The 21138-nt window shown below is 53.1% G+C and overlaps 1 protein-coding gene and 2 non-coding genes across 7 annotated transcripts; 2 read left to right on the top strand and 1 right to left on the bottom strand.

Moving 5' to 3' along the window:
• Positions 1–8975: 8975 nt before the first annotated feature.
• On the top strand, positions 8976–9047 carry TRNAH-GUG (transfer RNA histidin (anticodon GUG)). The gene has a single exon. It is a non-coding gene; the product is annotated as a tRNA-His (tRNA).
• An 811-nt stretch (positions 9048–9858) lies between these two features.
• LOC131583348 (sodium/nucleoside cotransporter 1-like) lies at positions 9859–20946 on the top strand. Of its 5 annotated transcripts, XM_058847348.1 has the most exons (20): positions 9859–10469; positions 10700–10943; positions 11778–11897; positions 12470–12599; positions 12711–12802; positions 13141–13232; positions 13619–13808; positions 14178–14319; positions 15061–15174; positions 15556–15633; positions 15965–16045; positions 16383–16463; positions 16602–16727; positions 17902–18032; positions 18239–18407; positions 18600–18797; positions 19287–19368; positions 19877–19975; positions 20429–20540; positions 20634–20946. In XM_058847348.1, the coding sequence occupies exons 4-20, from the start codon at positions 12531–12533 to the stop codon at positions 20755–20757; spliced, it is 1980 nt and encodes a 659-aa protein (XP_058703331.1). In that variant the 5' UTR covers positions 9859–10469; positions 10700–10943; positions 11778–11897; positions 12470–12530; the 3' UTR covers positions 20758–20946. The 5 variants fall into 5 exon arrangements, with proteins under 5 accessions (XP_058703331.1, XP_058703329.1, XP_058703332.1 ...); XM_058847346.1 differs by having other exon boundaries at positions 9859–10943; XM_058847349.1 differs by lacking the exons at positions 9859–10469; positions 10700–10943 and adding an exon at positions 10962–11148.
• Positions 9958–10029, bottom strand: TRNAH-GUG (transfer RNA histidin (anticodon GUG)). Its single transcript has one exon. It is a non-coding gene; the product is annotated as a tRNA-His (tRNA).
• Positions 20947–21138: the final 192 nt, after the last annotated feature.

Raw genomic sequence — 21138 nt, 5'->3', positions numbered from 1 at the left:
AATCTGTGAGGAACAAAGTGATCACCAGGTAGTGTTTGCGGTCTAGCAGCAGACCTCGCTCCTGGCAGATGGAGATGAAGAGACTTATTAAAATGCAGAAAAGGCAGAGATTCTCAATAAATTTGCCTGTCCAGCATTTGGAAGGAAGCAGGGTTAATGGCACTTGAGATTGAAAGCACTTCCACCCTCTATCAGTAACCAAGGAAGATGTTCAGCAGCAGCTGTAGGAGATGACTCTTGTTAAATCCTCTAGGCCTGGAAAACATGCTCAGTGTCTCCAAAGAGGGGACTGAGGAAGGATCTAGATTGTGGTGGTGGTTAGTTTTTTATTATAAGAATTGCAGAGGTTCTTCCTTCTCATCCAGTCGTGGCACATCGCTCCCCCCTAGAGAGACAGCTGTGCTTAGGCCATGCTGGGATTTGGCAAAGGTCTGTGGTCCGTGCCCATGTAGGACCCCAGCAACTCCTCGCCATTTGTTGGGCCTGTTTCTCTTCCAGATTGGCCCAATGTAGCCCTGTTCTCTGATCTGTGCCTCTAAGGCATTACCTTGGAGGAGCTTGGAGGGGTGTCAAAGTCCCTGGACTCACCTGAGCACTCAGATTTGAGCTTCCCCTGGATATTGGCTTTCCCTTGGCCAGACCACCCAGGCTGCAACACAGGCAACAGATGAAGAGAACACAGCTGAGGTGAGAGCCCCCTTGGGAGAGTCCTTTGTGCTTGGGGAGCTTTAGGGGTCCTCCAGAAGGAAACCAAATGACCTTCCCACTTGCATGGCTTGGCACAGGCACAGGCTGCTCAGATTCTTTTCTGTAGCCATGATGAGAGGCTGGTGACATCCCTTTGTTCACAGTGGTTCACTTCAGGTTTGGAGGAGCAGTGGCAGTTTTCTACATTCCCACTGCCAAAGCCAGAATTTGTGTGCAGCTGGTGCTGCAGTTGGTGCTGTGGCAATCCCGACTCTTTACACACCCCATATCTTATGCACATTGGGACCCAGGTTTGATGCCTGCACTATAGAGACTCACCCCAATGCCACAGCAGTGGCTGTGGTACCACTCTGCCTGCAAGTCACCACGGCTCACCGTGACAGATGGCTGTCATGGAGTGTTGCCGGTGTAGGGACTGGCAGGGGACGTGGGGTGGGGCTGGCAGACGGGAGAGGACTGGGGAGCACATGCTGCACCACTTGCATGCCAGACTCCACATTTTAGCTTCTCTCTCATGCGGGAAGCATCCCCAGGCAGGGTGTGCAGCCCTAGGGGCCGCCTGCTGCTGGCAGTGCCCACAGCCCATGGAGCTCTCAGGATGGAGAGAAGGATGGCTGTGAAGCCGTTTGCACACAGTCCTCAGATAGGAAGAGAACCACCCATGGCTGCGCAGAAGTGATGAAGTCACTCTGAGGGACCACGGGAATAGGGGAGGCAGAAGGGCTTTCTGCAGCTCTGTGCAAGAGTGCAGGGCTGGTCCTTGGCACTGGAATCTCTGCTCCCACCTTCTTCACCTCTGAAGGGTCCAGGAGCTCTTTGCTGAGATCTCTGGGCTGGTGCTCACAGCATTGCCCTTCCTCTTACCAAAGGAGCTGCTTGCCTGGGTAAATCCAGACAGGTCAGAGCACGCACCAGGAAGAAAAAGCCAGGCAATGTCTTCCGGGCTCCTGCCAGCTCAGTGGAGAGCTCTGTGCATCCACAGCCCTCATCCATCCTCCAGAGCCTGAGAAGCTGCTTCAGCTGCCCTAAGTGCTCCTGGTGCTCACCCTCAGCTGGGGACAAGAGCCCTGTTTGGCAGCTGGGCCAAGAACAGCACACAGGACTTTCCCTGGGCTGAGGAGGGATCATGCCACATCTTCATGGTAAACTCTCCTCTCCAGTTTAACCTTGGGTGGTGCGGACACAGCCCAGCGTCCCCCAGGCAGCAGCTCCCAGTGACTCAGAGGAGAAGGTCTCTGCCCCTGCACACTCCTGGGTGACTCATCCCCAGGTACCGTGGGGGCTGAATCTGACACTTACCAACGTGTCCCTTGAGTCAGCTGCTGGATCAAGTCTTTCCCCTGATGCCAGCATCGACCCTGGCTTGCAGGGAAGCCTGCAGCTCCTTGAATCTCCAGGAACTTCTTCCACAGCTTCAAATAAAAGCCGTTCACATGAGCTGTGGAATGCCTGTGTGCCTGCTCCTCTCCTCTCTGTGAGCAACCCACACACACCCCATTGTGCAGCACAGCAGGGACCAAGAGGATGTCACATCTGCTGGGTGACAGCCGAACCACCTCCGGGGCTGGGTACAGCGGGGGACATGAGGACTGGAAGGTGGCAACTGTGACACCAGAAGTGCTTCCTGGGAGTCCCAGACTGATAAATGACACATCTGTTCTCTGCAAATGAACAAAAATTGGCATACGGAGGAGGAAACTGGCATCGTTAGGGAACAGATGGATAAATATGACATATTGGGGAAGAGTCGACACAGCTCTCTTGCAGTGAATTTCTCTTTTCCATGGCTAGTGGCTTTCTTGGAAAAAGCTGGCAGGCACCTAAGGGTGATCCAGCAGAGGTCCCTGCATTTCCACATGCAGATCGCTTGACAAGATGAGGTCAATGGCAAAATCTGCAATAATAGTGAATTATTCTGTAAATTGTGGATGCATGCTAAGAATTGCAGGAGGACTTTGAGAAACTGAGCAAGTTGGCAATAAAATGAGACAAAAGCCAGTATTAGGGAAGTGACACATATGGGAAAACCAAGCCCAGGTTCTTGTATAAAGTGATGGGTTGTGAGACTTGGAGCTCTGACAGTCTGTGAAACTGTCCTCTCAGCACTCAGCAGAAGTCAAAACCTCAAAGACTATCTGTCAAACTGATAGGAAAGGTCAGGAAAAAGGAGAGATGAAATCAGAGATGTTGCTATTCCCTAAGCCAGTCCCAGTCTACATGCATTTCTGGTCCCCCTATTCCAAGGATACAGCAGAACTGGAAAACATGCAGAGAAGGGCAACAGGAGGATCCAAGGTTTCTGCACATTGGGTCCATGAAGGACCAGGGCTCTTTGGCACGGGAAAGAGACAGCTGGGATCACAGAGCTGCATATCACAACGCAGTTCACAGAGATCTGCCCAGCTGGGGGAGCTGGGAGAAGCTGAAATAACAGCAATAACACAAGGAGGAGACTCAGCGCACAGTAGCCCTCCCTGCCAGGGGCTGCAGCAGATGCTACTTGGTTTAGGAACAAGACCAGACAAATTCACAGAAAAAAAATTCCATAAATACATACTAAGTACAAGGACTAGCACAAAGGGGATCTGTGAGTTTTTAGAGGCAGGGATCATGTCCAGGGGAAGTGTTGCTACACATTTACACCAGGAGACCATCAAAGCCTGGACAGGATATGCACAAAGCATGTGTCTTTACCAAATAGAGCAAATTTCTGCACACACTTTTTGCAGCTCCCCAACCTTTCTGGAAAAAAAAAAATTTAAAAACCTATGCAGTTGATGGTATAATTGAGACAATACTAACTGACCAAAAGAAGAGATGACATCTTGCTGAAAGACATCTGCCAGCTTGGACCTGGATCCATCAGTCATCACCTCAGCTGTGCTGAGCCTGGTCCCTGCTTCTGCTCTTGGCGCTGACAGCCCTCTGCACATCACGACCCTGAGTGTCACAACTGCTCTGTGGTGTGCTCTGTTATTTCATTAACACTTTGACGAGGTGTGGAGAGCCCTGGGGAACTTCATTTCCTCAGGTTCAGGATCAGCATCCTGGCCGCAGGCCAGTAAGAGAGCTGGGTGACAAAAGACAAGAGGAAAACGACTTCAGGACTGACACCCAAAGGGTGAGAAACTTTTCTCACTGACAAATGCAAGGTTTGAGGGAAGTTTACAAAGAGCTATTATGTAAACTGTTTGATGTTTTTGGTTTTTTTTTCTGCAGAATCATTTTGTGTGGACTCAAGTCCCAGAGAGCTGAATTCTCCCCACTCAGCTCCCATGGGGACAGGGGAACCAAGACACAGGAGCTTTCCTGCAGTAAAACCAGGATCATGACAGGAAAACCTCATGACAGATGCTGGCTTAGTGGCAACAGCTCTATTATATCATGCAAATTGCATGACCTCATCCAGCCACCCACTTCCACGCTCTGACAGCCAGGTGGATGCTCTTGGGGTTTCAACCATAGCACAAATTCAGTCCCTTCGCTGCTGGTCCTCCTTAGGGTTTTATTTGCTCCTACCAAAGGGTTTGATCCTGTAAGGGCAAAACAGCATCCAGCTGGGATAAAATGCCTGAATCCCTCTTCTGAATGAGCGAAGGAAGCATGAGCAGCTGCAAGAGCATGGATCTGAACTCAATAGCAAGCGGTAAAGTGGAATTGATTGGAGCTGCCTGCAGTCATCGATCTGAGGCTGAACAAACTAAGGAGCTGGAGCATTTGCAGCTCAATCAGAGCAATGGACCAGTGGGGGCCTGTGCTGTGGGGTTGGCAGGGGACCTGAGTGCCCTGGGAAGGGGTTAATGGTGGGTTTGATTAATCCAGCTGCAACAGCCATGCTCACACAGCTGGGTCCTTCTCCAGACAGACTCACTAGCTTCATGTTGCCTGTGGGGTGTGAACTGCTCCTGGTATACCCTTATATCTCTTAATAAGGCTGTCATCAGCCATCAGGAAGATGGGCTCAGTGCACAAGAGCAAAGCAGTGGCCATTCCTCCCATTCTCCCCACAGAGAGGGGATCAATTGCAATTGCTGCCAGCCCAGTTTCTCTGAAAGGGCTGAGAGGCAGAAAATGAAGGTGAATTCAGAGACAAGTACAAGAAGTGGAGAGGTGAGGGCTGGCAGGCTGCCTGGCAGCTCATGGTGGCCTGTTTTCTGCCCATTCAGCAGCAAAAAAGCTGGGTTAAGAGGTGGCTGTGTGCAGGCCATAAATCCCTGCAGCGGGAGAAGGCTCCTGCTGTGCATAGACAAAGGCGGAGTGAGAGCTGGGGTTGGCAGCTGGAATCAGGCAGGGCACACACAGACATGTGGCAGCATTTATTTAGGGCTGCAGGATGGCCGGTTCTCACCTGGGGCGCTTTCCTCACGTTCCATCTTCAGCTGGATGCTGGACACACAAGGAAAGAGCTCAAGAAGTTCTCTGGGCTGTGCTCCCTGGGTTTTGAACTGCTTTTATAAAACCCTGCTCCATATATTTTGGGTACCATTTTCTTTGATTTTTGAGTGTTGGAGGCAGGCAAGGACATCCCAAAATATAACCAAACAGAAAATCAGTCTGTTATAGCCTGTTTATCTTCCCTTCCAGTTTTCTTGCTGGCAGACTGGAAAACGTCCTTTGCAGTTCACTCTTTGGAAGAACCAGGACCCACCTCATGTGCTATTGTGGGGTCATAAAGCCTCTGGAGAACATCACAGATGAAGATTCATGTCAAGGAATGCTCAAGTTCTTCTCATTCAGTTCTAGGTGCATGTCTCATTAGCTATCATAGAACAGTTTGGGTTGGAAAGATCTTTAAAGCACATATCAATCCACCCCCTGCCATGGGCAGGGACACCTCCCACTACCCCAGGTTGCTTCCAGCCTGGCCTGAAACACTTCCTGGGATGGGGCAGCCACAGTTTCTCTGGGAAACCTGTGCTGGGGTCTCAACACCCTCTCGGCCAATAATTTCTTCCCAATATCCCATCTAACCCTGCCCTCTGGCAGTGGGAAACCATTCCCTGTGTTCTGTCACTCCAGGCCCTTGTCCAGAGTCCCTCTCCAGCTCCCTTGGAGCCCCTTTAGGCACTGGCTGGGGCTCCGAGGCCTTCCTGGAGCCTTCTCTTCTCCAGGTTAAGTCCCCCACTTCTCCAGCCTGGCTCCAGAGCAGAGGGGCTCCAGCCCTCAGAATTTGTGGCCCTGGAAGAGGATGATGGGGACAATATGAGGTCAGGTTGATTGCAATTGTCTCCCAGTTCAGGTGTTTTGTCCTTCACTCCTAAAACCCACACAAACTTTCAGTTTCAAATTGTCCCAGAACCTTTCCCTGCTCTTGTGCCAGCATCCAGTTCTGCCCCAGCAGTGCCTATGGGTATGGGAATATGGGCTGCTGGGCTAGATGGTAGAGTTGCTCAGATTTCCTTAGGAAGGAAGGTGGCATTTCCACAGCAGAGCAATTTCCAAGTTGGATTAATGGGCTCTGAAGAGGACAGGTTGGCCTGCACCACTGCTTTCCCATCAGCAGTAAAACAGAGCACCTTCTCCCATCACTGGCATCCATCCTTCCTCCTCAGCACCGGTGCTGCTCCTGTGGCTGCTTGAGCAATCTATGAGAAAAAGAGGAGGTGGTGGGAATTCCTCTGTCTCCCATCTGCTTTCCTGAGACTGGGAAAGGAGGCCAGGGGCTGTCCCAGTGAGGGAACCGCTGGAGAGGCTGCTCGAGGGCCAGAGCAGCCGAGACAGCCGTGCAGTGATGAATTGCCCTTGTTCCTGTGCCAGCTGCAAGATTTATATCTGTGCCACAGAGTGGCAACGTCTGGGCGCAGCAGCGCTCTCTGTATGGCTGCACTGGTGTTCTGGCATTCCAGGCACCTTTAAAATCCCACTGAATGCAACCCACAGGCATCAGAGGACTCAGAGAAAAGACATCGAGGGACAGAACAAGGTGGGAAGAACAGAGCAGCCTGTGTGAAGCAGCCATCCTGCCTGGGTGCTGAGCATCCTAGAGGGATCAGGTTACCCAGTAGGCCCGGGGGCTCTCAAAGATCCCACAGGCTCATCTCTTTTTCTTCTTGCTGTGCGAATGCATCCTGGCAGGTCCAAACCTGGACTAAAAAGCATGTGGTTGGGGCCCTGACAAGCTGGCAAGGTTTCCTTAGGAGTGCTCGCATCCCAGCTCTGCTGGGGAGGGTAGCCTATGGCAGAAAGCTGCACTGGGACAGGCCGGTGGGTGGCAGCAGTTTCTTGCCTCCTCCTCATCAGCAGCCGGCACCTTATCTCTGTGTCCTTTGGTACCTCCCTGCTTACTTCCCTGTTTGGCTGACTCTCCTGTATCGCTGCAGTGTTATCTCAGCCCTGCCTGTTCCAGCAGTTGAGGCCATTGTAATTCTGTCAACTTCCACATTCTAGAAACATCTGCCAAGCAGCCAAAGCACAAGCCCCTCTGGCTCCTCCATGCCACCAAGGAGCCCACACTGAGTGCCCTGTGTGAGCAGTGCCCAGCATCCACCCACCCTCCCAAACACGGGCTCTTCATCCTGCAGGCCAGGAGTTGGGATGAAGGCCGTGGTGGCACCAGCCTCAGGGGTCCCACTCTGCCTGCCCATGGGAATCCCCAAGGAGGAATCTCCTGGTCATCTTTTGTGTCACTGTAGGTTCTTTGTCCCTGCCAGCATGTCAGGGACATGCATGTCCTGCCAGAGCATGCCCCACTATCTCCCGTGGGTCCCACCACACTGTCCTGACCCAACACAGCAGTTGTCCAGGCCAACATGGAGCTGGGCTTATCCCTGCACCAGTGACACGGCCCAGCTTGTGCCAGTGTGCCAGTGTGGAGGAAGGCACAGGAGACCAGGCATAGGACAGCACAAGGACTTTTCCCCTTCACAAGCTCATGACCTGGGATTCAAAGGTTGCAGTGATCCCACCTCTACAGCTCAGCAACACCTGTTCTGCAGGTGTCTGGTGGTTGGATTTGTGTCCTTGGTGCAGTCAAGGGGATGATGATGGTGTCAAACTGCTTGGGCATGGCAGAAGAACTATATATCTCCTTCCAGTGTCGCTATTTGTTCCAGGATAAGGACACAGATGGTGACAGGGTTGGATACAGATGAACAACAGCAGTATCCCTGCAGCCCAAATAAAAGGTGTGGATGGGATCTTGGCACGCGATCAAGAGAGGGAAAAAGGTGGGACTGGAGCAGGACAGTAGCCTGTGGACACCCAGGTCATTTAGATACCCCTCCACCATCTCCTGGTCAGACAGTTTTACAGGGGAGAGCATCTCCCACTGCAAAGGATCCCACCATTGCCAAGGGGCCACCGGTGCACATCAGCAAACTGCTGAGGAAAAGGACGAGGTGGGCATAGACAAAGGGAGGATGCAAAAAACCATTCTGTCTTCCTCTGCCACTCTTAGCTCTTTTGGTCCAGTTATGAGCAAGATGAGCTCAGAGTAGCAAGAGGAATGACTTCACAGAGTAATCGAGGCACACAGGGTGTTTCTCCAGTTTGCCCCAAGCCTCAGGAAGACTGTTCTAGATTTAGGGTTTTCCAGCTCCAGCAGATACACCAGGATGGATGGGGTGCAGGAACGTGGCCAGCATGGTTGTAGCCCTTGCCACTCCCTGTAGCCCCTCCTGTTTGAGGTGTGTATGTCTGACAAGTGGTGAGCACATCCCATATGAAGGAGCAGATGTTTCTATGACCAGCTCTTTAGAAAAAATGAGACATGCTGCGATATTTTATCTCAAGAAATTGACTTTATGTCAAGAAATCTTTTTGATCCCAGGTATTTGGAATTCTTTGCATATCTGTGAAAATAAAAGAGCCTTTAATACCGGGAGCAGGAAAGCAGCAGCAGTGGTGAGAGCAGATGTCCATATGAGCAGGAGAAACAAGGAGTCCAGCACAGACTGATACCTGTTGCTGTTTCAGGGGCATAAAATCCTTAGTCCCTCTCTTCTTCTCCCATTCCTCTGTGCCCAGTCGTTCATTAATCCTGTAGTTTGGAGAAGCTTTACCCCCTGAGAAACACCCAGGGGAGCAAGAGGTGAGGTTACAGCTCGGGGAACAGGGCTGCCCTAGGATACAGAGGGCTGGCATGAGGGGAGGGGTCAGGATCAGGGTCAGAGCAGGGAGCTTGGCCAAGGGCAGAGGATGGAGGTGAGGGGGTGAAGGAATGCCCAGGGAGGGAGGAGCGGAAGCACGAAGCCCAGCCCGCCTCACGTCAGCACCCACAGCACCAAATGGCGCCGCGCCGCCCAGCCCGCCCAGAGCCCCGGTAGCGCGCCGTGATCGTATAGTGGTTAGTACTCTGCGTTGTGGCCGCAGCAACCTCGGTTCGAATCCGAGTCACGGCATCGCCCGGCGGTACCACGGCACACGGGCTCCGCTTTTTTGCAGCGCCATTTTCGTTTTCTTTTGGATTTTTTGGCTGTTGCCTGCGGGGCCGGGCAGAGCTGGGCCCGCCCAGCGCTGGGGAGAGAAGGAGCGGAGGGACAGAAAACCCCAAAATAACATAAGATGAAAAAAAAACCCCAGAAAACCCCATGAAAGTAGAAATAATAAATAAAATCATAAAATTAAATTTAAAAATAGACCAAAATTAGAAGAAAGAAGAGGACAGAGGAGAGGAGAGGAGACAATGAGGTACAAAGTAAGAGTAAAATTTAAATAAAGATAGAATTAAAACAATAATTTAAAATACAAAAATGGAATATAAAAATAAAATATAATAAAAAATTATACCACTATATTAAATAAAATAAAACTAAATATAATAAAATAGCTAAGTAATTAAATGTAAAATAATATAAAATGAACTAATAAAATAAAATTAAATATGGAAATAAAATAGAAAAAACTAAACGAAAAATAACATTCGATCACGTAAAGGTAAATAAAGAAATAAAATTTAAAAATAGAATAGAATAGAATAGAATAGAATAGAATAGAATAGAATAGAATAGAATAGAATAGAATAGAATAGAATATTATTAAGTATAAAACAAAATAAAAATAAAAAACTAAAATGAAAATTAAATTACATTGAACAGATAAAATTAAATATAATTAAATGAAAATCAACTAAATAAAAAAGTTATTTTTAAATAACTAAATAAAACTTCTATTATATTTTAATAACTCCACTAAAAGAATAATAAAATTAAATTCAAAATAATAAGAGAGAACAACGAAATGAAACGATGAACTAAAGCGGTGCGGCGCTGCAAAAAAGCGGAGCCCGTGTGCCGTGGTACCGCCGGGCGATGCCGTGACTCGGATTCGAACCGAGGTTGCTGCGGCCACAACGCAGAGTACTAACCACTATACGATCACGGCGCGCTACCGGGGCTCTGGGCGGGCGGGGCGGCGCGGCGCCATTTGGTGCTGTGGGTGCTGACGTGAGGTGGGCCGAGCTCTGCAGAGCTTCACATGGCCCGGGGGGCTCGCCCGGGCCCGGCCAGGGGGGGTCAACCAGCGTCGCATCCACGGCTCTCGCGGCTCCCCGCTTTGTCACCCGCGTTGTGACCTGCGCCATCGCTCCTCCGCCCCTCGCCAACCCTGGCCAGCTTTAGCGGCGGGATTGGCCGGAACCACAGGGAGAAGGCGGGGAGCTAGCACGGAGAGCGGTTTGTTTACGGGCAGCGTGTGGCGTGTGGGTGACCCGAGTGCCCCGTGGTATCATTAATCACCAATGTCTGAACAAATTCCTGCCAACCCCGCTTTGCCACCCTTGGAGCCACGTAACTTCACCGCTCCCTGTGCAAACAGAGCGAAAGGTACCAGTGGAGTGCCCAAACCTGGGCGTGCGCTTCCCATCATCCCGCGTGTAAAGCTGCTTTGGAACACAGTGCGAGGGGACTTTTTGTTGGCTTCCACCCTGTCCTTCTCAGGGACCAGGGGACATGGCTTCACGCCGCTGGAGCTTTGGAGGCCATGTGTGCTCCACTCTGGTTTTCTTTGGGAAGCATTTCCTGATGTGGGGTAAAAGTTTGATTTCTACTTTCAGTATCTTTCCTCGAGGCTCGTTTTGCCTTCGGGAAAGTCTCCTGACCGGTCCTGGCTGACCTTCCTTTGGCTAGCACGGTACCCTGCACGGCCGCGCCGCGCGGCCCCCCCGCACCTCCCGGCGCCCGGGTGTGAGCCCCGGGAGGAGCCCCGGCGCCGCAGGGCCCAGCCCAGCTCTTTGGACCGAGCTGTTAATGGGTAACCGGGGCACGGGACCGGCAGCTGCAGGGACCGCGGGGCTGGCGGTGAGTGCGGGGGGACGGCGGGTGCCAGGGCGGGGGAGCCGCGGGGACAGGGAGGGCACGAGGCCACCGGGGGTGTGAGGACGCGGGGGATGAGGCCACCGAAGCTGAGAGTGTGGAGTGCAGGGACACAGGGAACAGAGTCCCGTGGCCACGCTGCTCCGAAGGCTGCGGGGGACACAAGGAACAAGAGTGCGTGGGGACACAGGTACACGGGGGGGTGTTGGGGGCACCCCACTGCTCCCTCCCTCATCTGCCTGTCCCTGTGGTCCTGCTCTTGAGGGGACGGCAGCCAAGCAGACTGCACCAAAACAAGAGATTTTGGGGCTGGTGGGGTGGGGGACAAGGAGGTGGCATCAGCCTGGGGGTCCTGGGAGGCAGAGATGGGAGCACAGCCAGGAACTCGGGGTAGTCCTGAAACTCCGTGAGATCCTGGAGGGGTCATGGAGATCAGATGGGTACTGCGGAGTGTCCATGAAGTGGTGGTAGACTTGGAGAGAGGGGTCCTCCTGATCTCTGCCAGGGTCCTGGAGAGACATCCCTGAGCACCAGGAGCACCAGTGATGTTGGAGGCAGGTGTGAGTTCCCACCATGGCCCTGGGTCCTGCCCTGCTGCTGAGGAGCCAGGGACATATGGGATCCAGCATGCCCCAGTGGTTCCCCATGGTAGCTCTGCTGACCTGTGGAGCCCTGGCTACACCACCTCTAGCTGCCATGAATGAGGGGGATGTTCTCCAAAACTCCCCCCCTTCACCTGTTGCATTTGGGGCTGAGTCTTTCCCTTCAGTGGACTCTGTGAGAAACTGGTAGTGACCCTGTAAAATCTTCTCTGCACAGACCTCTACAATTCTCCTCAAAGCAAAGACATCTTACCACCTCTGTCCTCGAACAAAAGTGCTTCTACAGTTGATCACTGCCTTGCCTGTGACTCTCTGCTCTCCCCTCATCTTCCGCCAGGTAGAGGAACTGGGAGGGTGTCCAAATGGGATGATGCTCCAGGTTATGCCCTGGCATGACACTGGTTCTTCTGGGTTTGCTGGACCAGTTCTCCCGGTATAATTCTCCTCTAGGACCAGTCCCTATGCAAACTACCAGTCATTCCTACCCCTTGTTCCTTCACTATGTTAATTATCAGCATGAAAGAACCTTCTTCCTCATCTTACTTGGTTGTACCAAGACCTTTTGATGAGGAAGGATACTTTTTGAAAAAACCTTCTTGCAAAGGGGCTCACAGAGGCTGTTGGACACTGTCACCAACTTGGAGGAGGAGTACCAGCACTCCCTGCTGCATATAGTCCTTTCCTATAATTCCTTGGAAGCAGGGCAGAGTAAAGACCTCTCCAGCATTACAGGAGAAGGAATTCAGCACACCAGCACCATGGCCTGAGGACCCCATAGGATGGTCCCTTGATGTGCTAGGACAGGACCTGCTCTGAATACTGACTGCAAAGGGCATTTTCCTCTCAGAAACCCAAAACTGAAAAGCAGCTGTGAGCTTCCCAGAGGTGAGTCCATCTTTCTCTCCCCAGCCAGCACTCGGCCATCCCAGTGGTGTTTCCCATATGCACTAAAGCAAAGGAACTTCTGGAGATGGAAGGAAACCAGATAACCCTGGACAGCCTTGAGAAGGGCACAGATAACCCAGTTTTCAGCTTTGAGGTAAATTTCCCTTCCCCTTCCCCTTCCCTTTCCCCTTCCCCTTCCCCTTCCCCTTCCCCTTCCCCTTTCCCTTTCCCTTCCCCCGGTGCTCCAGTTAATGATGTTTTCCAGGGAGAGAAGAGACATGATGAAGGTGGTGCTCCATGCAGTGAGAGCCAAGAGGAGAGAAGAGAAGGAAAAGGGAGATTCTCCTCCTACTGCAGGTGGGATAATCTGCACAGATGTATGAGCTCTGCCAGAAACAAACCTGATTTGGGAGCAGAGTAGGATGGTATTGAGCACACACTGGGGGCAGTGTCTGATGGCTCCATGTGGCCTTGTAGGGTGCCACTAGTAGGTCTCTGTCCCCATAGCAGCTGATGGTGAGCGTGCTGGGGTTTCTCACCATGGCCCATCTGCACCACCTCCTGTTGCTGGAGGTCATGGTCATGGCTTGGCTCTGGTGGCTTGGCTGCAATTGGGGTGGTTTGGCTTGGCTTGGGCTGATCTTTTGTGTCCATCTTCTGTGTCTCTCATGTTTCCTGCATGTGACTCTCTCCAGGAAGGCTCTACAGCCAGTATCAAAGGCAAAGCATTTCTGCAAGGCTCATGCCAAGGTCTTGAGAAGAGTTGTCCTGGGGCTCCTTGGAGTAGGTGAGAACTTCCTGTCACTGAACTTTCTGTCACCCCTTTGGCTGGCTGTGCCTCCAGACTCCACTTATTGAACATTGTCAAGTGTGTGGAGGTTGTATCCAACCCCAGCAGCCTTGCTGCCCCCTCCTCACCCCACTACTGCTACCCAATTCTATCTTCACCTCACTGTCCCTCTGCCCTTTCTCTACCTGCCCAAAGGGTTTACTGTGCCCATTCTGCTCCCTGCTGGGGTGGTGCTCTTAAGGACTCCTCATGCAAAGATGGGATCCTCAAGGGTGGCCAGGGAAGGACATTGGGAGGAAATGAACCTTGTGGTTGGCCCCGGTGAGTTATGAACCCATGATCCTACAGCCTTGATGTTTCTGACTCCCATGTGCCTTCTCCAGCCTACCTGTGCTACTTCATTGCGGCCTGTTACCTCAGCTTCCAGCGAGCCCTTGCTTTGGTGGTCATGACTGCTGTGGTTGCCTTCTTCATCTGCTGGGACATCTTCAAGAAGCACTGTGGGGCAAAGGTTCTGCTGCTCCTCCGCCCTGTTGGGAAGTGCTTCCAAAAGTCCTGGCCATGGCTGAAATGGTGAGTCAGGAGAAGGCAGGGCCAGATCCCTCCCAGCACCTGGGTTCCCTCCCATGGCTCTACCAGCACAACCACAGCTGATGGCATCAGGTATGTGCTCTAGTGCCATGCTGGCACTTCACAAATGGTGAGCATGGCCCAGCCTGGGAACCACTTAAAAGCCATTGCTTTGAAGCCATTGCAGCCATCTTGCTGCTCTGCCTCAGTAGCGTGATGGCTGTTCACAACCCTCACTTGTGCCTGAGCCCTCGGTTTCTTCAGATACCTGGACATTACAGTGGCAATTCCATCACAATCGGCTTCTATCTTCATGTGCTTCTCTCCCTTTGGGGACACCATCTTGCTGACAGTCTGGGGTTTTCTCTGCAGGCTCCTGTGGGTGGCCCTCCTGGCAGGCCTGATTGTGTGGCTGGCTTTGGACACTGGCAGAAACCCAGAGCAGCTCATTTCATTAGGCGGCTTCTGCTTTTTGGTGCTGTTCCTGTTTGCCTTCTCCAAGCACCATGGTGCGGTACGTGTTTCAGGTGTGACTTGACCATCAGTTCCCTCGCAGGAGGTGGCCACCCAGCACTGGAGAACAAACACTTTGTTTCCACTGGCATCCCCTTCTCTGGAGGAAGCAGAAGCCCAGCAGAGCTGGGCAGAGCTGGGCGCAGCCTGGGGAACTGAACTGGTTGGGTGGATAGACCCCAAAGCCACCTCACTGCTCTTCTTCCCATTGCTCTCCTTCCCACTTCATAACCCAGTGCATTGGGTTTGCCTCTGTCCTGTTTTCTGCCATGTCCCTCATAGTGGGTCAGACCCAGAAACCCAGCACCAGACCCACACCTGGGCTTCAGGTGCCTTGGGAGCCTTGGTCAGAAGTGATTGAAGTCCTGGTGGCTTCCAGCCCAAACTGCTGCAATGTTTTGGGCAGTCCCTCCATCCTGTTTCTCCAAAGGGTAATTGAACAGATGGTTTCAGTCTAGCAGGTCTGTGCTACCAGTCATCATAAGGTCTTTGTGCTTGTATTCCGGGTCAGCCTAGCACATTATGTTCCAGCCAGTTCCAGAGTCTCACGAACTCATTTCTGGCTCTGTCACCAACCCACGTTTGTTTGTTTCTGTGACACTTTATCAGTCTCCCCATGATCTTCACCCCATGGCAGTGTGTGGTGTTTGTCATGTCCTGCTGTTGCAGCAGCTGGAAACCAGAGAGGGAAGCCTGCAGGCCCTGAAAACATTTCAGCTCCTGTTCTGCTTTTTGTCCCCAGGTGTCCTGGAGAGCCGTTTTCTGGGGCCTTGGTTTGGAGTTCTTACTCGGACTCTTTGTCCTCCGAACAACTCCTGGCACCCAAGCTTTCCAATGGCTGGGAGACCAGATCCAGGTACTGCATCTACTCATCCCATCCTGTGTTTGTACCCTGAGATTAACAGGAAAAGCAGAGGGTGGCATGGGGAGGGGAAATGGCAGGGATTGCATGCTCACAAACACTTTTGTTCGGGACAGGAGGGAAGCCAGCTCTTCCCTGGTTTTCTGCAGCAGCCCAGAGCCCTCGGTTTGCTCTTCCTTCCCAGTTGTAGCAGAGCCCTGTGGCTTTGGGACAGCCTACCAGTATTTCCATCTTAGGTCTCAGAGGGTCATCCTCTGGTGTGCAGTGAAGTGAGCTGTGGGACTGGGGGCACAGCCCCTCACTAGGCAGAATGAGATATCAGGGAAGGACCTGATGGAGATCTCTGTCCTACCTGTGTAACTTCTTCCCTTGCAGTACTTCCTGGGCTACACCACAGCTGGCTCCAGCTTTGTCTTTGGGAACACACTCATTCAAGAAGTCTTTGCCTTCCAGGTCAGCCAAGGAATGGGGCATGGGGAGGTTTTCTTCTGGTCTGCCTCTTTGCTGGGTCCTGGAGAGCACAGAGCTCAATGCAGCCAGATCTGCTGCAGTAGAGCTCAGCCATCTCAGAGATGGATCTCCCTCAGCTGTGTATACACCTGGGGACTTCCTCAGTGCCAAGGAGGATTTGCACTGGTCCCTGTCCCTCCTGCCAGCCTGGCCATATGTTGTGGCACCCCAGTAGTGTGGGCTGGCTGTGCAGTAGCACACTGTGCCATCCTGGTGCCCATGGGTGCCAGGACGTGTGGCTCAGCTCTCCTTTAACCCTATGCCTTGCCTGCAGACCCTGCCCATCATTGTTTTCTTCAGCTGTGTGATGTCCATCCTCTACTACCTCGGTGTCATGCAGTGGCTTATTCTCAAGGTAGGGCCTCGCTCCTAGATCTGGGATGGCAGTGGAAAGGAGAAGAACCTGTTGGGAACTCTGTCTGCTACAGTCAGCTGGGAGATGTCCCAGGAAAATTGTTCTGGTACTAATTTGGGGTGATTTGTCCTGCTTAAAAGAATAGACACAAGCCACGTCTTTCTAGCGTATCCTCAGAAAGCCGTAAAAACTGAACCCTAGAGCTGATGTTTCCACCTGGTCTGGGGGTGCTTCCCAGGATCACCTGCACGCAGGGGCCAAACAGTGCCTGGCTTCATGGGCATGGTGGCAGTGTGCCAGGAGCCTCTGTCGACACACTGGCCTTGTCTTTCCCCAGATCTCCTGGCTGCTTCAAGTCTCAATGGGCACCACTCCCACTGAGACTCTCAGTGTGGCAGGGAACATTTTTGTGGGACAGGTAAGGTCCTGGGCAGCAGATCCAGCTCCTTAGTGCTTGCAGCTGAGCCTGCCCTGGAGAAAGGGCCTTTCCCTCCCCATAAGACCTGTGGCTCTGTATGGCCTCATCCCAAGGACAGCGGCATTTTCTCTTCCACAGACCGAAGCCCCACTGCTCATCCGCCCGTACCTCCCAGACATGACCCTGTCAGAAATCCATGCTGTGATGACCGGTGGCTTTTCCACCATCGCAGGCAGCGTGATGGGTGCCTACATATCCTTTGGGGTGAGTGCATGAGCAGTTGGATCCACATGCTCCCTGCTACAGGGTACTGAAATGCAAGAACTGGCCTGGACTTGAGGATAAGAAAAGACCCCCAGCAGGTGCCTCATGGTCCCCTTTCATAAGCAGGATGAGAGCAGGGTGTCCCGACTCGCCTTGTCCCAAAGACACCTCAATCCAGCCCCACCTTTGCTGGCCTGTAGAGCTGTGCCAGGTAGAAGACAGTGCTATAGGATCCTTACCATGTGTCCCTGCACAGTGAGCAGGGAAAATCCCACAGAATCATGGGATAGTATAGCCTGGAAAGACCCTGTGGAGGGGTCTCTGATCCACCCTCCTGCCAACTGAGGTTATGGCAACTGAGGGGATGGCCAGGGCCTTGTCCAGGTTGGTGGTGAACATCCCATGGATGGAGATCCCCCCAACCTCTCTGGTTTCCCCCATAGGTGCCTCAGACAAAACAATTTTTCCTTATATCCAACTGAAACTGCCTGTAATTCTCACCTTTTCACTGGCTATCACAAAGCAGTGCCTCCCCTCCAACCTCCTTTTAAATAGAAACAGCAATACCCACCCCCCCTCCCTCTTTTCTCCCAATGGAACAATCCCTTGCTCCTCCAGCATTGCCTGGGCACTTCTGGCACCAAGCCCCCAGGGATGCCCTCTCCAGTTCATCAGTGCTCTGAATAAACCTTCCCCTTAACCTTTTGCCTGAACTCCTGCTATTTAAACATTAATTAGTCTCCTCAAATGGTGAACCAAAGGTGGAAGGTCAGAGAAATGAGAAGTTGCTGAGGAGGGGTGAGGCTGGCAGCTTGTCCCTTCATCAACAGGTAGAAGTTAATAGTGTTACTCAACCTATTGCTCTGATACTGGTAAAAAGGGACAAGGAAGGAATAAGAACCATTATTAAGTCAAACAGCAGGAGAGATTAACATCACCAAGGCTACAATTGCTGCAGCTCCAGCAATCGCCTCCATCCAGGCGAGCTGTCCCATGTCCACAGCTGCTTACATGGGAAAACCAGCCAGTTTTTCCCACCTTGAGCAAGTGGAGAGCCTAAAGTGCTCTGTGTGTCACTGGCTGATGCCAGGCATGTGCTGGGATGCCTAGGGGTGGCAGGCCATGGGGCACAGCCCTGCACAGAGGTGCCTATGCCTCTGTCTGCACGTTGCAGATTGATGCAGCATCACTGATTGCAGCTTCTGTAATGGCTGCACCCTGTGCCCTCGCCATGGCCAAACTCGTCTACCCTGAAGTGGAGGAGTCCAAGTTCAAGGGCAAAGCAAGCATCCGCCTCTCCAGTGGGTGAGTGTGAGGAGAGGGGTAGTGGAGTGGGGCTGCACATGTCCTTCTGCTGCAGGGAGGCCGTGGGGGCACTCGGGTGCAAGCGGACGCTGCGGGTGGCCCGAGGTTGGGAGAGCCTGTGGTGTCCACACCTCCATAGAGTGAGCGCTGACCTGGCATGGGGGATGCCCAGCCAGATGACTACACTGGGGTCTTTTTCCATGCAGGGAAGAGCAGAACATCTTGGAAGCTGCTAGCAATGGGGCTGCCACCTCCGTGGGGCTCGTTGCCAACATCGCAGCCAACCTCATCGCCTTCCTGGCCGTGCTGGAGTTCATCAATGCTGCCCTCCGCTGGTTCGGGGAGATGGTAGACATCGAGGGTCTGACTTTCCAGGTATGCCCAAGAGCAGACCCATGGTTTTAGCTGCCAGATCCTTCATCCCCCACCCATCCCCACTTTTGCCCACTGCCTCAGTGGGCTGCTGAGACCCTTGCTGGGTTTTTGGCAAATGCTGGCAGCGGATATCCAATCCGGAGGCTGTGCAGGTCAGCTCTGAGTCGTTCCTTTCTGGGATGCTTTTCTCAGGTGATCTGCTCCTATGTCCTCATGCCTGTGGCCTTTCTCATGGGGGCAGACTGGGCAGACTCACCGCTGGTGGCTGAACTCCTGGGGATCAAGATCTTCCTGAATGAGTTTGTGGCATACCAGCAGCTGGCCAAATACAAGAAGAACCGTCTGATGGGCCTGGAGGAGTGGGATGGGAACCGGAAGCAGTGGATATCTGTGAGGGGCACCTGCTGCCCTGCCAGGCACAGGGCAGGGACAGAGCCAGCTGGAATGGGGCATGGGACCTGGCTAGGCTAGGGTGGTGGGCAGGCAGAGAATCATAGAACCATTTAGTTTGGAAAAGTCCTCTAAGATCATTGAACCAGGATGATAGTGTTGGGAGTGGGAGGGCACCTATGTCCAGCAAGACTTGGATGTTTGCTAATGGCTGGGTGTGGGATAAAGGAGTCAGTGAAGCCCTTTCCCATTTATCCTGCTCCTTGGTGGGACAGATCATGGTGCTACAGGGCCCTTGAACCCCCAGCCCAGCCTCTTCCAGGGAGAGCTTTCATCCTTGCTCCCAAAAATAGCTGATGGGGAAGGGGTCGGGGTGGGGAACTTGTCTCTGTCATGTCTGTCTGGGAGATGCAATGTGGTGCTCAGCTCTGGGTGTTCTGGGGCTGCTCCTGGGCAGAGGTGACCATCCCCTGCTGCTGTGCCCTCCAGGAGCGAGCTGAGAGCATCACCACCTTTGCCCTCTGTGGATTCGCCAACCTCAGCTCCATTGGCATCACTCTGGGAGGCCTGAGTAAGTGTGACCTACGTCCTGAGTGCCTGGGTGCTCAGGGAGTGGGATCGTGGGCCAGGGAGCAAGAGCTCAGCTGAGACAGGAGGAATTTGCTGCCCTCAAAGCTCCATGTTTGGTGTCTGCCATATAAGGAACAGGATTTTGCATGAGGTGACCAGGATGATTTTGCACTGCACCCGTGGGCAAGAGCACATGCATGTCCCCTCAAGCCTAGGTATCACCCAGCCACAGGGGAAAGAGCAGAGAGACTCCAGTGCTGAGAGTGCTCAGGGCTCTGGTGGATCACCTACAGGTGCAGGGTGGGCACAGTGCTCTGCCAGGATGGGCAGACAGCACACTGGGCACTGGCTGAGATCACCACATCCTCCAGACAGCAGGAGTTGGAGTGGGCAGGGCACGACGTGGCAGAGCCAGCTCAGGACTGAGGACATGTCCCTATCTGTCCCCCAACCCATGCAGATCCAGAGCAAGGACCTGACTCAGCCCAGTGTCTGTTTTTCCCCCACAGCTTCCATGGTGCCCCAGCGCAAGGGTGACTTTGCCTCCGTGGTGCTGCGGGCCCTGCTCACTGGCATCTGCGTCTCCATGCTCAATGCCTGCCTGGCAGGTAGGTCTCTGTCCACTGCCAGCAGGGCCACACAGACCCAGGGAGGGGCAGGCACAGGGCTGAAGTGTGAAATGCAGCATTCAGGGATGGAGGTGGCTGGCCTGTCCCCCAAGGCTCTGCCAGAGCCTTCAAACCCTGCTCTCCCCTCATGGCTCTACCAAGGGCAGCCCAAGCCCAACAGCTCTCCTGGGGCCCCTCATCCTCCTCTAGGCTGGACCATTTCAAGAGTAACTTTTGGAGTACTGCAAGGAGCTCCTTGAAGTCTTGGGGGGGGTGTGAGGTGGGATGGCTCCTGGGACCTGCACAGTCCCAGCTACAGGACTTGCAAGCAATTATAAGTCAGGGTGTGGGACTTGTGAGCAGGCATGGGGTACAAGACTCACAGCTTTCTTGGGGTATGGAATTTGGATCCATGGTCCCTTTAAAGTCCCAATAGGAGACCTTGTCCCCCAGGTCTCCTCCATGTGCCAACACAGGTGGGTGACTGCGCAATGTTCTTCAGCACCACCAACTTCAGCTCGACCAGCTACACTATGTACACCTGCTGTAAGCAGCTCTTTGCCAGGTGGGTGTGAAGGGCCCTGGAGCCATCTGGCCCTGCCCAAGGACCCAGGTGGTGGGCCAGCAGCTTGTCCTGACCCTGTGTCTCCCCTTCCAGCTCAGTGCTCCAGAATGGGACTCTCTCCTTCACGGGATCCTGGGCTGAGCAGGCAGAGAGCGTGCTCTGGCTCGGAGAGTGCTGTGTGTACTACAACCACACATCCTGTGCAGGGACAATCTAGAACTGGGGGAACACCAGGGCCTACAAGGCCTACCCCCAGAGGTAGAAAAAACCCCAAGAGAAACCTGAGCATTTGGTCTCAACTCCCGTGCTGACGAACAGCTGCGTGCACCTTGCAACCTGCAGCCTTAGGTGCTGGCCCAGGGGACACAGGGGAGCAGCTCCCAAATAAATGATGGCAACCCTTGTATACTTGCCCTCAGACCCCTGACTATGGCTGTCCCACACAGCAAGAAGTCCTTTGCTGGGGCTGCCCAGCCCCATGCCCACTGCAGACCTTGCAAGCTGAGCCCCTGGCTGCTGCCAGCCTTAGGCTCTGGCCCCAACCCCCATCTTTTCTCCCATGGGGCACGTTTGGGGTAAAGCCAGTGCTTGAAGATGT

The sequence above is a fragment of the Poecile atricapillus genome, chromosome 11 (genome assembly GCF_030490865.1).
Source record: "Poecile atricapillus isolate bPoeAtr1 chromosome 11, bPoeAtr1.hap1, whole genome shotgun sequence".
Lineage (NCBI taxonomy): Eukaryota > Metazoa > Chordata > Aves > Passeriformes > Paridae > Poecile > Poecile atricapillus.
The sequence above is the reverse complement of the archived record's forward strand: the minus strand, read 5'-3'. Positions and strand labels throughout refer to the sequence as shown.

Coding starts and splice junctions, on each gene's coding strand:
- LOC131583348 (XM_058847345.1), top strand. CDS start 12,959: ATGGTGAGCGTGCTGGGGTTTCTCACCATGGCCCATCTGCACCACCTC. Junction 13,809..14,177: donor TCCTGGCCATGGCTGAAATG/GTGAGTCAGGAG, acceptor TTTTCTCTGCAG/GCTCCTGTGGGTGGCCCTCC. Junction 18,408..18,599: donor TCGAGGGTCTGACTTTCCAG/GTATGCCCAAGA, acceptor TGCTTTTCTCAG/GTGATCTGCTCCTATGTCCT.